Source organism: Hippichthys cyanospilos, chromosome 11, assembly GCF_059441005.1.
Source record: "Hippichthys cyanospilos isolate Australia breed blue-spotted pipefish chromosome 11, RoL_Hcya_1.0, whole genome shotgun sequence".
Taxonomy (NCBI): Eukaryota; Metazoa; Chordata; class Actinopteri; order Syngnathiformes; family Syngnathidae; genus Hippichthys; species Hippichthys cyanospilos.
In genome coordinates this window covers 11118462-11136371 of record NC_142379.1, presented here as the reverse complement: position 1 = coordinate 11136371, position 17910 = coordinate 11118462, and the positions used below count along the sequence as shown (strand labels likewise).

General features: G+C 38.6%; 1 protein-coding gene across 2 annotated transcripts in view; it reads right to left on the bottom strand.

Moving 5' to 3' along the window:
* Nucleotides 1-17910, bottom strand: part of grik4 (glutamate receptor, ionotropic, kainate 4) — a 296763-nt gene continuing 278853 nt past the window's right edge. Inside the window, exons 16-22 of one of the 2 annotated variants that reach the window (XM_088427398.1) lie at nt 11647-11756; nt 9495-9668; nt 8137-8302; nt 5932-6157; nt 2750-2878; nt 2544-2662; nt 1-895 (exon numbers count right to left, since the gene is read on the bottom strand). In XM_088427398.1, the coding sequence (XP_088283524.1) occupies nt 506-895; nt 2544-2662; nt 2750-2878; nt 5932-6157; nt 8137-8302; nt 9495-9668; nt 11647-11756 (1314 nt within the window). In that variant the 3' untranslated portion in view covers nt 1-505. The remainder of the gene's footprint in view (nt 896-2543; nt 2663-2749; nt 2879-5931; nt 6158-8136; nt 8303-9494; nt 9669-11646; nt 11757-17910) is intronic. The other variant, XM_088427399.1, reaches the window with a different exon arrangement.

Sequence of the window (17910 nt, the reverse complement as noted above, 5' to 3'; positions counted from 1 at the left end):
GCACAGCATTGTGTACTGTATGCATGGAAAATTTGAAATATTCAAAAGAAGAAACATTTAAATGATTCATCAACCCATTGTTTAAGCAAAACATCAGAAAGAGCTCAGGTAGGTTTTTTTTCTGTCAGCATCTTGTAACATACATTTGTCATATTAAAAAAGGAACTTGTTTAATGTTTCATTTTTTTTTCTTCCCAAGAACAATATAACAACACTATTCAGTACTGGTAATCCAACAGAGGACAGGAATAATTTAAAAAGGCGAGGAGAAAAAGAAACAGCACACTGATAAATGACTTGAAAATACTGCATAGTACAAATGGCCCGTAGCTGCTTGTCCTTTGTGTGTCCTGCACGGAGCAGCACCGAGGGCCGACATGAGACAGACTCATCAGTTTTTCCATGAGCAAGGAAAAGACAAATCCGCCCTAGGAGATTCCAAAAAGGAGATGAGTCAGTACCTTGGTCCTGCGTCGAGCGACAAAGCGGCGAAGGCCGACGACTGTTATTCCGGTTCGCTGCTATTTGTCGTCTTGTCCCACTCTATGCTCTCCTCGCTGGGCGTGGGAGAAGGCAGGGCCCCGGACGCCGCCCCGGGACGCATCCTGAGCCCCTGGAAGCGTCTGCACTCGGGGCAAATGCGGATGTGGCTGCAGCCCCTGGCCACCAGGGCGGCTTCCTGAGCCAGTCTGTGGGAGAGCGGCTCGGGCAGTCCCGTGCCGGCGCACAGCTTGCCGTTGGCGAGGCCCACGGCGGCCGCTCGCGCCCGTCGCTCCTCCTGGGGCAGGGGTCGCGGCCGCGTGAGCGACGACGTCCGGCGGCGCCTCACCTGCAGGCTGTCGTGACACAGGACGATGCCCTGCAGCTCGCGCAGCATCTCCTCGCACACCGACTGCTGGAACGCACCCACGGGGAGGGAGGCAGATAGCGAGAGAGGGTGTGAGAGGGGGAGGGAAAGGCAGACAGGCCGCACTGATCACACATTAGAGGTTAGATGCCCATCAATACAACAAACATGGGATTGAAAAGTGGCTCGTAGGCGAGTGTAATTCCGCAAATAAACTCCATTTTGCCTAATAAGGTCAATAAATGCACCCAAAAAGAATTAACGTCTCACACGGCTAAAGAAATAGAACCGGAATTTATGAAAAACGCTAGTATTATACGATTCAGTTTTACACTAGGTTCGGACAATCACTTGCACCGAATCGGATTTTATGCTACTTCCCAGGGTTTCCTCAAGTAAATATCTGTTGCGAGCTTCTTAGAAATTAGTTTTTGGCTGATTATCCTCCCTAGGGTCGCAGGCGTGCCGGAGCCTATCCCAGCTGTTTTTGGGCAGCAAAAGGGGTACAACCTGAACTGCATGTCAGCCAATCGCAGGGCGCTCATATACAAACAATCATCCTCGCAACTACACTAAAGACACACACAAACATACCAAAGGGCAATTTGAAGTGTCCAATATACCTACCATAAATTGAAGTAGCCGGAGAAAACCCACACTGGCGTGGGGAGAACATGCAAACTCCACACAGGAAAGACGGAGCCAGAATCGAACCCATGACCCATCAATGTGAGACGAAAATGCTAACCAGTCTCTCACTGTGCCTCCAAAATACGAATATATATATATATATATATATATATATATATATATATATATATATATATATATATATATATATATATATATATATATATATATATATAACTGTGCATTTTCAAGAGTTTATCGTTTATAAAAATGTAAAAGCGATGAGGTGAAACACCGATCAATGCTTTTCTAAAAGAAGGACTCAAAAGTTGCTGTTTGACTTTCACATATTGCATGTTTATTGAAGAAAAGTCACAGTGTGGAGTCCATTTGAGAAAAAAACAAAACAAAACAGTCATCGAGTATCATTTGAAAGCAGCACATAAGAAACAGACCTAACACACTGCTTGCGCATCCCACTGAGACGAGGAAATTGGCTCAGTGTGTGTATCACTTGTGTGGAAGTAGGCAAATCTGTAGCTGCTACAGAAATATAACTTAATCTGAGATGAGGCTACATTCAACTGACACCCTGATATCTGCACAATATTAGCAGCTAGAAATCAACACTTCATATAGAACGTCTTCTATGCTATAAAATGAATTCAATATAAGTTGCATTGTTGGCTTGACTATGTGCACACAGTGGAAGGCATTAAAAACGCTTGCTTGGATTTGAGGGTTAATAATCACACACATCTTTGATGAAAACGCTCACAAGTCTCAGCACCATTGCGTTACCAAGAAGACTTGACTACATTCAATGTGACATAATCTGTGTAGTACAGCATATACTAGATATTTAGGATTCTACAGAAGTACACATATACATGTAGACCACGTGAGGTAAATCTTTGGTTTTTGTGCTCATTGCGTCTGGAAGAAGACAGCAACTATGTTTCTAATCCGCTCAGTGCGTAGTGAGTCTGGCGGCCCCGCGGGGGGGTGGGCGCCAGGGGGCGTAGAGGGACACGAAGCAAATGCAGGTTACATAAGCCTCTCTCACCTCACTTCCTGGCGCGTTTCTCAGCATCCACACAAACTCCAGCACTGCCATGAAGATGGCCACCAGTAGGCCGCACACCAGCACCACAAAGATGCCGCCAATGTTCTCCATGCCCAGACCTGCAGGAGTAGACAAGGAAGTATGACTGGAGGACGGCATGAAGTGAACTATATCAGTGGGAGAAAGCAGATCAAGAAGACAGGAACCTTTGGCTCTGTGGTCCTCTTCTTTTGGACATTTGCCACCATCCCACCATTTCCTCTTGAGGATCTCCAAACGATTGTCCTCCTGAAGCTTGAGGATGGCTAGGTCGAACTCGTCACGGTATACAGAGCCTGCATTCGGCAAAAGAAGCAAAACTCCAATGTTTAATACTGTACATACGAATAGATATATATATTTTTTTAAATTATGACTTTTTTTTTAATTCAGTTAGTTTAATAATGTTTTTGGGGCAGGATTGTTTTCAACTTTTCAAAAATGCTTTGTTTTGGTTTTTATCTGTTCTAGCATTAATTGCATTTATTTATTTTTTAAATATGGAGCATTTGCCAATTGATATATTTAAATAAAAGGTCACTAAGTATAGTGCAATAACACATGATTCATTTCCCAAATGATTTTGACCTTGCAATTTCTGTATGCATTTATAATAATACAGAAATAAAGACACTTAAAATTAATGCCAAATACTTACAAATGATATTAATTGGCAATGTTGAAAAGCAAAGGCTTTTTTTTTCAATTTTTCAAAAATAAATCTTGTCAGTTTCAGTTAGTTTTCTAAATACTGTATGAGTATTGTAGTTTTAGTTGGTTATCTTTAAAAGCATTTATTTATTTTTTTTATTTATTTATTTTATTTTTTTAAATAGTATTTTTCTTATTTGAATAATCTTCATTCTGCCTATGGTTTCAACTGTTGTTTTTAGTCAGACGGTGTATTTTTTTTTTTTTAATTTAAAAATTCAATATTATAGTAAATACATTTAAAATCTTAACATTTCTAAGAAGTTTTACCTGAAAAAAAATGGGCTGTGGGATATAGTAACTAAAATGTAATACTTCTACTTTACTACATTACAGTATTTTTCTATTTTTACTTGTGTAATTTTAATTCATCAGAAATATTTTTGTTTTGGGTGTTTCTACATGAAATGGAGCCAAGTGGTCACACGACCATACAGTCTCTGACCCCTCTGGACACAGAAGCCAAGTTTTCAAAATGACTCAGATGAATGTTTATCTAATAAACCATGAAAAAGGATAGAAATGTTATGCATCACCATCTGTTTCTGCCTCAAACTGTTGACATTTTAGTTCACAAGAACTCCACGTGCAACATGGGAAATTGGAAGGTCAATACTGGCAATGAGCACAAATGGCAGTTCCTCTGACCCAATCAAGTTTGTTTCCATGTTATGGCCATTCAAATGCAGCAGGAAGAAAAAGCAATCTATATGCAGTACTAACAATAATGATGCCACCTGCGCAACACACACTCTGAATCCACTTATTGTATTTAACATTCCATTCTTGTGCAAATTCAAGAAATAAGATAGCGTGTAATGTAGTTTTTTTCTTACACTTATTCTACTTACTCTTATCCAAATAATCCTTCAGAGAAGTACAATACTTTTGACTTTTACTTCAGTCTACTTGTTCTAAAGGGTCTAATTTTGCAGAGGTACAATTTTTAGCTACTTCACCCATTCCACCCACTGTTTAGTAAGTGGGCCAGACAAAAGTAATAAAAAAAGAGGAAAATAACATGTCAACATCGATAGTAATTGATGTGGGTTTGTAGGTAGCTTTTACTCCTTTCAAGATATCGCACCTCTTGGCATAATGTCAAGAGCGAGGAAGTGATATCAGAAGACAGACTTGTAGAAGGCCTCTATGGCACTCTTTGGTGCTAACAAGTGCTTTTTCAGTATTCCACTTTATATTTATTTATTTTTTGCAGAGCCCATTCTGAAACAAACACATTTATCAGATAAGAAAACACCCGGTGAGCGCATGTCTCCACCAAGGTTAAACATTTATCAAATGGGAAATTATACCAGAACCTGATTTTTTATTGTGGATATAGAAAGTAAATAAACTCCTGTTAAATTAACATGAGTGATATTTTAAAACATGTCTTTCTATGCACTCTAAAACAGTTGGTTTAAAAGTAACCGAATTATGAGTCAAAAAAAGACCAACCCAATATTCAGGTCAAATTTACCCAACTTTCAGGAATGGTTTGCAAACAAATGGGTTGTTTTGTGCAAAACATCCCCAAATATGTGATATTTTGTATAAAACAACCCACAAAATTCGGGCAAACTGGCTTAAATATTGGGCTAGTCATTTTTTGACCTACACTTGGGTTATTTTTGATCCAACTATTTTTAGATTACATGGATGTCTGTTCCACAATAAGCGACTGTAATAGTAGTAGTTTTTGCAGAGGATAAGGAATATGCCTGCGAGTATTGTTGTATATGTGTTCTACTAGCTTACAGTAGAACACTACTGAAAACTACTACTTAAAGGGTTATTCTGAAACGCCAATGCTATGCAGCCTGTCTATAACGTTTCCTATAATGTGTTCGCATGAAGCAAGCGACTTTTAAAGTTATGAGGTTATTTTAGATGCACATGCTATAATTCTTTTGATTTGATATTTGTTGGACAGTAAAATACAACTTGGAGTAGCATTAAATATCACGTCTAACCCTTTAAGCCTCTATTTTGAAGAAGCCTTCATTCCTGTCACTGTTTAGCTGTTTAGTCTTGCAAGGAAAGCACAACATTTACGGAACAACTGCTGCTATCTCAAAAAACTTGAGGTACCACTGTACTTGTAAAATCAAGACCAACTTTATTAAAACAATGTTATATTGAAGCACACTTGGGTTATCCAATGGGAGGCTTTTGTTTGAGGCAAAGTCATGGCGGGATTATCCATCCTTGAGAGGAATTTAAATGACTCCTGTTTACTTTTAAGGTGTTTTCCCCTCAATCGAAACTTCTATTCAACACCGATCAAAGCAGAAACGACGACAGACATTTGAGTCTCCGAGCAAGCAGCGAGTCACGTCGCAACGGGGAGTCAAATTTCACATTCTCTTATCTTGCCTTCTCCCATCAGAGCATGGAAAGAGACACTCTATTAAAGCCTGTTTGAATTTGTCTCACGTTTTTTTTTTGCATCATCTCTCCCCGCTGTGACAGCTACTAATAGTTTGCATTTGCTCAGGCGCTACTTTTCAATTTAACTTTTTACTCCAACTAATTCTCTTGCTGCTCAAGTTTTGTTCAAAGCCTCACGATGATTTGAAGGATCCTCCGATGGATTTATTTTAGATGAATGAGATTCCCGACCGTTTCCCCCACTCACCCAGCGGCATTCCGATACCGTAGCCCTTGGTGTCGAGCAGCCCGCCTATCTGCGTCAGGTTGCAGTTCCTCTGGCGGTAGTATTCGTTCATGGTGCTCTCCAGCAGGTAGGCGTAGTTGGAGTTGAGGACTCGAGCGATGCCCTCCTCTGTGCTCTTCACAAACACGCTGGGCTGCTTGGAGTGCATGAAGTTCCACATTCGTTGGTACGTCTGGTAACGGGAGTTCTGCGGAGATGTGACAGACCGTATCATCAGTGCGCAAGTTTTGCCAGAGGTGAAGACAAATTTATTTTTGTTGGATTTGTTATCCAGCCTCTAGAGTTTTGCACAGAATCAGGTCACACTTCTATTTGATTGTGTTTGTAGCATTAAATAATAAAAGAGCATTGACCCCACAATGAAAAAGTGGTTGGTAAGATAAGTGACTACCAACTGAAAAACATGTGCTCTATTTTGTGGCACTTTGGTGCCAGGAAACTATGTTGAGGTTGAGGAGCTTTTTTTGACAAAAGTTATGTCGTCATTTTCTGGCATAACAAGTGTCAAAAAATAATTAGACGTTTGGAGTTAAGAAAGTGTTTGGCCAAAAATAGTGATTTGCAGCCATTTTATGGCCTTCTGGTGCCAAGAAACTGTTTAAAGTCAGCTGAGGAGCTTCTTTTTATAGAAGTTGTGCTTTGCCACCATCTCATGGCATAATGGTGTCAAAAATAATCGGATGTTTGGCGTTAAGGAACTTGTTTAGGACAAGAGAAGTACTTCTCTACCATTTTTTTACTGCCAAGAAATAGTCAGTTAAGGAGCTTCTTTTTCACAAAAGTAGTGCTTTGCCCTCTTGGGGCAGACTGGATAAGAATATGGTTGGACATAAGGAGCTTTTTTTGGCCAAAGTAATGCTTTATCGCCATGTTATGGCCTCTTAGTGACATGGAATTCACTAATTTTCTGGATTCTCTCGGATAGGTTTTGTTCACTTGAGCACCTAAATTTCACTCACAAATAAATTAAATGTATAAGAAACAGATGTCTTTGGGGAGGGGAAAAGATCAAAAGATAGGGGACGAGCCTACAACTTGGAGAGAAAAAGATAGCTCTTAACAGGCAATACCAGAAGAGAGAAACGAACATAGGGCTCCTATTAATTTTGGCATTCATATTTTAGTTTGGAATTCATATTGTATTTGCCACTTTATGTGCATTGATTTAACGCCCCCCCCACCCCTCCCGTTGACCAGTGATAAAAAGTTTGGGGACCCCTTGCAGAAACAAATGAATGTAAATATGTAATTGTTAAGACAAATAAAAAGGAGTGGCTTCCCCTTTAAGTACTTTCCCGTCATCTTTCCCTAGGCAAAGCTTTTTAAAGGGGTAATAAAGTGAAAATGTTTTTTTGCAATATGTTTTATGCAGCCCCGTGAGTTTAAATTCATCCATTTCAGTAGCTGGTTACCTGAGCAACTGTTTTTTATCAGTAATGGCAACGGTGACATTACTTTAAAGATAATTTTTCACTTGAATTCCCCTTTAAAAGGACCCACTCCTAGTTTACGACAAATAATTTATTAAATTTACTGTAAAAGGTTTTATTTGTATGGCAATTGATTGACCGTGGGACATAAATTCTATTGTATGTCCTGCTTTCTAGGAGAAATATTAGCTCCAACTTGAAATAAGGGACCTTCCAGCAGAAGTAGGAGTGGTGCACACTCTGTTACTTTCTGTGCAAGTTGTCTTTCCTCTGCTCACCTCGCAGAACACATTCTTTACTTAGCATTCTAACTTGCTCTCCTCTTTTTCTTTTTTTTTAGCTTGTCTTCACCCACATAATTAACAGTCCAGTGGGCCATAAAGCACACAAGGAAGCAGCCAGCAGGCTAATGTATATTATTCCTTTGCTCCATATCATTCTTCACTGCCGCACTTGCCCTATCACACACTCTGTCTTTATTTTCCACTTTTTTTCACTAAGGTCATGGTAGATGCATCACTTCAAACTTGCACCCAAGTTCCTGAGGGAAAAACTGTTGAGTGGTTGTGGGGGAAGCAGGAAACCTGTGATTAGAGATCGACAGGAAAGTAAGCAGGCGGACAACATCACAGATGACCCATGGATTAAAAAGCCTCTTGGGTCGATCGGCGCATGTTTGATATTGACTGAGCACCATAAACATCTATCAAAAGCAATGATGTGCGTAAGCCCTGACCTGGAAAAAGGTCATGGTGGAGCCCCCGTGCATGGTGCCGTACTCGATGGCCGTCTGATCTGCCAGGTCATCCACTGACTCGATGGGCACCTCCATCCTCTGAACGGTGAGGAAGGCGGCCAGGTTGGCGGTGTACGAGGAGATGATGATTAATGTGAACGCCCACCTGCGCGCGGGAGACGAGAGCATATGTGGGCTCTTATGCAAATGAGCAGACGGGTGTATAGAGATAAATAGCCAAGGAGAGCAAGGAGCATTACAATGACGGCACACCTTAGACAAGAAGACATGGCAGTGTGTTCGTGAGGAGGGCATGGTTGAAGGTGATGGATGATGTTTGGCACGGGATGAAAGGGGGAAAAAATGTCATGCACCGGTGATGTGTGAAGCAGTGGCATATATATATATATATATATATATATATATATATATATATATATATATATATATATATATATATACATATATATATATATATATACCTGTTAAGCTAGAAATGAGCGTATTAGCTAGCATGTTAGCTAGCTTCATCAAAAATTACGCATAAGGGGCACGGCATTTTGTTGTATTTTATTTTACATTAGCATTTCAAGTGGTTTATGTTTTTAGTTACAGTTTTACAAATTTGAGTCATCTACTGTTAATAAAAGTGCAATAATCATCAACAGGAATTATAATTGAAGGAATTGATTGTCTAACTTGGGAGGGAAGATCAGGCCAATTTATGCCCTCTATATTTGATACACAACTGAAAACTAAACTGTTATTAGTCTGTGCCCATTGGTAACATTAAATGCAACACAATTAACCAAAGAATATCAGTATGAATTTCCTTTAGCATTTCTGATTTCAGATTTTTTTTTAACAGTTTACAACAAAAGTGTAATGATAATCTGAAAATTTGGCTTTTCGAGATTTAAGTGCCCACCAATATAAAAGGTTTCTGAAGGCAACTGGTGTGAAAACCAAAAACGACCATTTGCATTGCCTCTACAGCAAATAACAAATATACACTCCCATCAAATGGTTATACCTTCAATTGATTTTTTTTATAAAAAATGGTAGAAGTCAAGAAATTCAAGCTATTACCATTTGGAATGCATAGTTGTGACTGAAAGCCATTCCAAGTCACAAAGCATCACCCAGATCATAAAGCTGAGAAAATACCAATCTGCACCAAAGTTGCATATGTTCAAGAATCTAAAAGAAATTGCTATAATTCACTTTTATTTTCCCTTTAGAAAGGACTGCTCTAACCAATCTCCTTAAAACATTGTGCAGGGGTAATAAACAGGCCTAGACATGATGACGACGAGATGGCAGGCCAACAGCTTGTATGATGTGTGCAGCACACTGACCACACTCCGCTGACACAGCGCGTGGAAAGCGCTCTGGGGGCAATGGTGGACCCTTGCTGCATGAAGCCCCCGACTGGGAACCACAAGCTGTTTCCCAGGGAGTACTGATTGATGAGCAGGTTGCAACGTCCTTTCAGGCAGGGGTGCGGGTTGTACCACTCGTAAGGTGTCAATCTGCCGAGAACAAGACATGCAACAGTGTACTGAGCTGCAGGCAAGCAGCGTGAGTGGGAATACAAGTGAGTTCAGCTATTGGCATTAACATAAAAAGCAAGTAAAACAGGGAAGGAGAGGGAGTTAAATCCAACAGTAACAAAGTCTTGTAGTTGCCTCCAGAGTGTCAACTAACTTCTTATTCTCATGTGCTGCCCACTTTAACAGGAGTTTGTAATATTTGAAAGGGTGCTGCTCAGAAAAGTTTGTAGTTGTAACTTCCTGCAGTCGATCTCAAGCATAAAAATCAGCCAGAAGAAATGTTTAACAAGGAAACGTTTGAATGTATTAAATATTTAAACAGGGGATACAGTATCAATTAAAGTGGAATCAAAACTTTGCAGCATGAGTTTTGATAAAACTAATATATTTTAGACAGTTTCCAAATTATACCACACTACATAGGTACCAAGATATGCATCCATTTTTTAAGGGCAGCTGCTCAACAAGCAACACAGTCAGAAATGACTGAAGTTATGCATTTTCTGCAGGAGTTTGGAAACTAATTTTCAGAATAAAAAAAAAAAACATATACATATATTTTTTTAAGCTTAAGCAATATCCTCACCTTTCCAATGATGTCTTATGCGTTTGACGGGATGCCATTAACATTATTGTTTTTCTGAGACAAAATTGGCACAACCGTGGATGCAAATAAATCGGGGTTTCAGGAGTATATTGAATCACACTGATGCTCTGTGGAAATTAGTCGTCAACTGTAGTTTTTTTTTTCTTTCCCACGTGATAACACACTTTATGAGTTTTTTTTTTTTTTTTTTGCAGACTTGTTTTGAGTGTCAATTCTCTATCTGACCACCAAGTGTCAGTGTTAGGCTGAAGACACAGCACAAGCAAGAGAGCATCTTTTCTATTTGTGTTAGATATGATCAACTGCAGAGACCGAGTGTAGAGGAGAAAAACACGTGTCTTCGCCCCCGTAGAACCAAACGCACAAACACTGATCTTCTCTCTGGTCTTTTTTGTTTCCTCCTTTTCCAGTAGACCGTTTCACCATGACTTCACACGGACTTTTGGATAGCGGAAACATTAGTGATCTCTCCAATGGCACCCAAAAACCTTCAATGTCATTTGAGAAAGCAGGGCTTCAATGAAGATGTTAGTCTCTGCCTACACTGCATTTTTGAAGCGTCTTAATGTGTGAATTGTTATTCAAAAACATGTTACTTGATGTGATTTTTTTTTTTTTAACACTGACTGTGATTTATGTTGGCGGTACATGGATTTAAAAATAGATGTGGTGGAAATTCAGACATAGTAAACATGATGTTTGAGGGTGTGTACCCCAAATGAATGGTATGTGTTTAAACCATGAATGGATAACCTGCTATAGATAGTAATCAAATGACATCTTGGAACCATGCCTGTAGACTTGGTAGCCATTTTTGGGTCTTGTGCAAGCAAAAAGATGTGTTTCTATAACACTACTTTTGTTCACTCATTAATCCATTCATTTTTTTCCCCACTAACCGCTTTGCAATGGTCCACGGGTGCATCAATAGGGTGTTGGAATACCTGTTATTATTGTTAGACTCCACTAATGTGAAGGATCAAAGAAAGCAAACGATGAGAAGAAATACATGAATTGCAAAGATTAATCAAAAAGATTTTGAGCCGCCCAAGAGTGTGTTCTGACCATTTTGTTGAAAGTAAGTATTATATCGATTGTTAAAATGCATTTCACCAAAAACATGATAGTTGAAGCTGTGACCCTCTCTGGCAAAACAGTTCAGTTTTCAGTAAAAGACAAAAATAGATCAAGTGATCGACGATTCCTCCAAATGCCCTTTTTATGATCTCTATTTTCTCAGCCGTGTCTAAATTATGTAAAGGCAACCCAACCAAACAGTTCAATTTTATATGAACCAAAAAACATTATGCAAATGTTTGTCGTGAGTACAGTATGTGTACGTGTGTCTACCTGGCCACCAGGAATAGCACGCAACTCACGGCCAAGTAGGCCAGCAGCATGAAAAGCCACACACCAGGAGAGAACGGGTCCAAAAATGAGAAGTAGCCTGGACGGCGACCCTGAAACAAACACACAGGACCACGTTTAACATGTTCAACTTTGATCATGTTAAAATCACTACATCCAACCCGTAAAAGCAGTTTAAGTTTGAAAGTCAATGGCGAACACATCAACAGCATCATCTCAATACGGTCAATGAGAATAATTAGTGGTCAAAGTTCTTCATTACGGCCCACAGGCCGAGTTTACTGCGAGTTGATCAACATTTACAGCTGTCCGCAACAGTGTGGCAGTAAACAATGCTAGTTGAGTGTGATAAGTATAGATTTCCCTGTTGTAAACTGATAGCATTACGATTATATGCTCTTGTTTGCATGTAAACATTCAGATCAAGTCATAAAGCAGGTCTCCCTTGGACAGTAAATACTGCTGTGTGGTGATGCTGAATATTGATACAACATGGCAAATAGGACTTCCTATTCCCAAGGATCAGCCTGTAAAAATATGAATTTCCACAATTTATGTCAAGTGCTAAACAATACAATGTAATAAAAGTATATGTGAGTCAATTACTGGGCGGCGTTCGAAAAAGAATAATCAGATCAGCAGGGGGGCAAATTTAAGCACACCAGGGAAATAATGTACCACGATATAAAATAAAGCTGCATGGAAAAAAAAACCTTTACAGCCAGACCTGTAACGGTGAATTTTGAAAGGGGTAAGGACACAATTTTTGATGCCACCTTTCCATCGGATGTACTTGGATTGTGCATGTTGCCTATATTGTAGAATAGTATTGTGACGACTGACAATTCAACTCAGTCATTTCATTCCTTCAAATTCAACACAATAATGAATGAATGGAGAAATTGATAAATGGCAGACAAAATCTAATTGTTGTTTATTATTTAAATCTGTTGGGGGGTTATTTAATGGGAGCAACATCAATTTTATTTAATTTTTTTAACTTTACTAAAAGTCACAAATGGTAACTTATGTCTACATCTAATGCAAAATATAAATTAAAACGTGACACAGAATGATATTTGATCAATTTTTAAGTTTTGCTACACTGTCTTCCTGAAATCTACCTTGAAATCTTACCCTCAGTTGTGTTCAGCATAATCCTGTTTTTTTGTTTGTTCTGTTTTTAAAACTTTAGGCAACAGTGTTGTTGTTTTTTTCACCAACATGTTTTTTTGTCACTATTTGAACAGGCTGATAATGGTTAAATGTGTAGTGTGTAAATGTTGCCTGGTGCAATTTTGCTAATTTGGTGCTTAACAATTGTTAATCAGAGTTTTGCAGTTTCTATACTGAAATGTTTCGAACGACACAAATTTGAATGTTTCATTCAGATTATAACTAGGACTGGATTACATGATGGACTCCCATTTCAGAATCTTTTACTCTCATTTTCAAGATTTGATCCCATCTGAAATCCAAAATCCAGTCAGATTTACCTTTTGAACAACTGGCTCTTGTGAATAAATGCTAAAATTTGACATAATAGTAAAAATGTGACAAAGGACAGATACCTAAAAAAAAATAAAGCAACTAAGTATAGTAACAAGGCATGGGCCGATATCAGATTCTGACGGTATGGTAACCTTGAGCAAAAATATCATGGTATCACAGTATTGAAATTACAGCTCTCAAATATATGAGTTTTTTACATTATAAAAGCAGTTTTATTTTAAACAAAATGTATAATACAGCATTTGTTATAATGACAAATGGGTAGCATGCTAAATTAAAATAAATATAAACGTATATAAACTGAAATATGGGCATTTAGTACAAAATGACTATATATCTTTTGCAGATTTGAAGATTTAAAGAAAAAAATTTGATTTGAAATAAACTACCGTCACTTGATTGTAGTTTGTTCAGCCACTCTAAAACGGGCTCGCGTCCTACCTCGAGCGATACCATATAAAACGCTAGCATATGCTAACATTTTAACAATGTTACCCACGGTAGTTTTGCCAAAAGACCAAAATTATATTGATATTGAAGCCCATGAAGCAGGAAATGTGATTGGCTACTGCAGCAGAGGAGGACTCACGTATGATACGCAGTGAGAGCTGCACAGTCCAATTGCCTTTAATGCAGACAACGCAGGAGGTAAATAAACGTTTCAGTTTTGCCAGATTTTAACAGTTTTAAATAAGCATGACTTTTAAAACGGCAATATATCGGCGGTTATCGGCCAAAGCCTAATAGCTACATAGTACTTCTATGTAATCACTACCCCCCACAGTTAGTAAGTAAAAGACCAGTGAGGCTATAGTGTTTGATTATCTATCGCCAACAGCCACTGTCCTCTATATAGAACCAATTACTCGTGAAGCAGTGTCACAGTAATATGTCCACTTATACTGCATGCGTGTGTGCCACGTGTGTGTTCGTGGATGCGTGTTAAAGATCCACTTCTACAGAAATATGCCATCTGCTTTGCCACGATGAAAGGGTCAACGGAACAGTAAAACAGCGGAGCGATCACATGAACAATTGTTAGACAATTGACTCTTTATTTACCGATACATCAGCCCGTGGAAAAAATTAGCCCAATGATGAAATCTCCTGGGACACCATGAATGCCAGAACGCCTCGCTAATATATTGCGTTGCCCCGAGCATAATTAATTTCGCGGCACACGGGTGGAATCATTTTGTTGCGGATTTGTTATGATCAACGAGGCCCATTTAGAGCTGCGCCGAGATGAACATTCATTGAGGCATTAGGCTGGCAGAGCAAAAGAGGCGAGAACGGATACTTTGGAGGCATGATGAGAATGTTAACGCCCATGATGATGAAAACGTGTTGCTGCTGCTGTGGCTGCGCTAATGGCCCTTGCTGCTGACACGCCTCCTCCTCCTCTTCTTCTTCTTTGCTGTCTGCGTGCTGAAGCAGCGTTCTGTTAACTGCCAGGCCCTCTTCTACGCATTTAAGTTCCCACCGCGGTGCCATTACAAAGATGAAGAGAGCTGCAGCGATGCCAACAGATGGTGGCCAAAAGATCCAAAATGGAGAGTGAGAGCACATGGTTTGAAAAGAAAAAGTAAAAAAAAAGTGTGTTATGCTGCTTTAATATGTTTGTATTAAGACAAAGTCAGGCTCTCAAAAGCTGCGGGGCAAATAATTTGCTCGGAGGCTGCAACAGACACACTATTTTGCAAATGGAGCTGCATAAAAAGTATCCACATTTCCATTTTACTTCGATTCAGTATGTCTCCTTTTATAATATAAAAGGACCCTAATGGTGCCTTTTAGCAGTTTTTTCCCCATTGTGTTTTCATAAAGCCTGAATCATTAAAAACATTTTTTGCATCCATAACAAAAAAAAAACTGATAAATACAGTGGTGCCTTGACTTACAAGTTTAATTTCTTCTGTGCCCACGCTCTTAACGCAAAACAACTGCAATTCAAATAATCTAGAAATGCCACTATCCCTGGCAACCATATTCGTTTGGCACACTCACAGTAGAATTTTTTTAATTTGCTTTATTTCTACATATGTTCTGCATAAAATGAACACTTAATGGCTTAATGACTTTTGGGGAGGCTAGGAGGGATTATACGTTTTTAATTAGGGCCACCAGCAAGAAGTAAAACTTTTCTAAAACTACCCCTCACATATAACACATTCCTGGTTAGTTTTTCAAAGGTTGGATTTTTGTTGGTGTCATACATTGGTTTAGTGTTGACCACAGAACATAAGAAACTTGCTGAGGAAAAAAAAAAACAAGGAAGCAATACATTTTTAGGCTTGTATATACTGTAGGTTATTGTTTTGTTTTTGTTTTTTTTAAATTTGTAACCCGTCTCTGAAATTTCACATTAAGTGTTTGCATTGAGATATTAGACTTTAGTAAATTATGTACAATCAATAGTTTGTTAGAATTAAAGCAAATAATTTTTATAATAATAATAATTTTTTAAATAATTTTTGGATTGCATCACTCAGAAATCCAAATAGGACTGAGTGATTCGGCCAAAAAATAAAATCTTTATTTTCACCAGTCATCTTGGATGATTACGGTTTTAATCGATTTGAATTAAAGTCGTAAACCAACAAACATCTATTTAGAGGTTTGATTTATTAAAAAAAAAAAAAAATCATGAAGTATTTTGACAATGTTAATGTAAACTAATTTAAAATCGGTTTTAACACAAACTTAACATTCATAGCTTGTTCATGACTTGCTAGAATGTCACAATTACCTCAGTCAATCCCAAAGATGGATTTTTATGTATCTTTAATGAGTCTAGACTTTCAATTCTAGGTAATTATCTATTTAACTGTTAGGGTAACGAAAGGTCAGAAAAGAGATGGCACTGAATTGGTTACATATGTAATAACTATTAAACATGTCTTTTAATATGTAAACCACTCGTTTAGCATTCTGACACTTTTGCAAAACATCAATTTCACAATTTTGAAAATTAATGAATTAAATTTATTCCCCAACTATCAATCCAAGTATAATGTGAGTCAATGTTATGCATTTATAAAGCAAATTTATTTTGCTAAATGGTCTAAATGTGTTCCAATAATAAATCAATACTCACTAATAATGAGACAGTGATGAACAGTTTAATAAGAAGCCGCAAAAGTCCCGTCATACAAAATATGGCTGTGGTCTTGTACAGTGATGGAAAAGGAAACACAGTAAAAACATTCTGGTAATTGATTTGTTATACGCCACTTATGTCTACGCTTCTTCGAGGTCAGAACCATGCCAGTTCTTTAATAACCTAGTGCGATGAGATGAATCACTTCCGACAGCAGATGTGACTTCCCGTGTCTATAATTGCCGGCGGAGTGTCACTGAAAGGTTAGCGCACTTTTTAATAATAACTTGTAAGCAAATATTGAGTACAGACAGTCCCAAGTGCTTTCAAGCACGCTTGGCCTGTGTGCTCACTGTATTTGGAGGAGAGTGTTTGTTTGCGCATGACAGCCAGAGAGACCACAATGCTGTGTTTGTGTTTGTGTGTCACGCATGTCAAGAGTTGTTTGTGCTGTCACTCATTGACAACGTGGGCACGGGCAGCCCAGTGTCTACGTCTCGTAGTCGAAGAAGATGTGGCTGCTCCAGTCGTCCAGGAGCTTTTTGTTTTTCCCCTCTAGTTGCAATGTGATGTAATGTATGACAGAAAACATGTCATTGTTACTCTTGTGAAAGTATGGCTGATTAGCAAAACACGAATGTTTAGTTATATTCCAATAAGAAAATGTGGGAAGATTAGCTCGTGGTAGGATGGAAATAGAATGGTACACCATCTATATGGCGTAATATCGATGTCAAAAAGACGTATGCGTGTGTCAACATTCGTATGACTCTCACGAGACATGACTTTACAACTTTGCGTGAATCTCGAGTGTGATCCTTTGCATTTGTGGAGCTGAGCCTTTGGGTTTGAGTTGAATATGCAAATTGAGATGACGTCACACCAGATTACCAGGCGAAGTCAGTCGATCTGTGGGTCGTTCGGGCCGCGCATGCGTAGAGCAGAAAAAAATGGCCGACTTGAACACGGACTGAACGCAAAACAGATGCTTTTAATATCTCATCAGGCTTCAATCTAAAGAATAATGTAGGTGCATTTTTATTCATGCTCAAATTAAGCCTTATTGGGCCATTTGTGGCCATTTAGCCTTTTTTGGGATAATGGTATAATTTCGGGGAGCTTCTGTGTCAGCTAGCAACCTCTGCTGGCAGAACCAAGCATTGCGGTTGATTTGAAAAAAAAAACAAACATCAGAATTGGTTTTGATGAACACTCGAACACTGAAGTGGAATCATATTACGAAATAAGGATCGATTAATTACAAATAGAGATTTTTATATTTATTTACTTATTTATTGTTTTGGTTATGTGCCGGTTAATCTCTCATGAGTCGATCACTGTCAACTGGTCAATCACGAAGGTACTATGGGTAGATCGCATGACACGTAAAACACAAAACACAAACAACAGGGCTATGCTATGTTAATTAATCCATCGTAAAGATATCTTTTGGGGCATGAGGTGACGTTTTTGATTTGCTGCATTTCAAAGGCTTAAGCTAATATTGCTAATGACGATTAGCGGGTATTCTATTGGAAACATTAGGGGTGCATTAATTTCTTACAGAGTTCATTTCTTATCGCACATTTACCATCAAGGTTTTATAATGGCAACATTCTGATTCTTAAACAAAT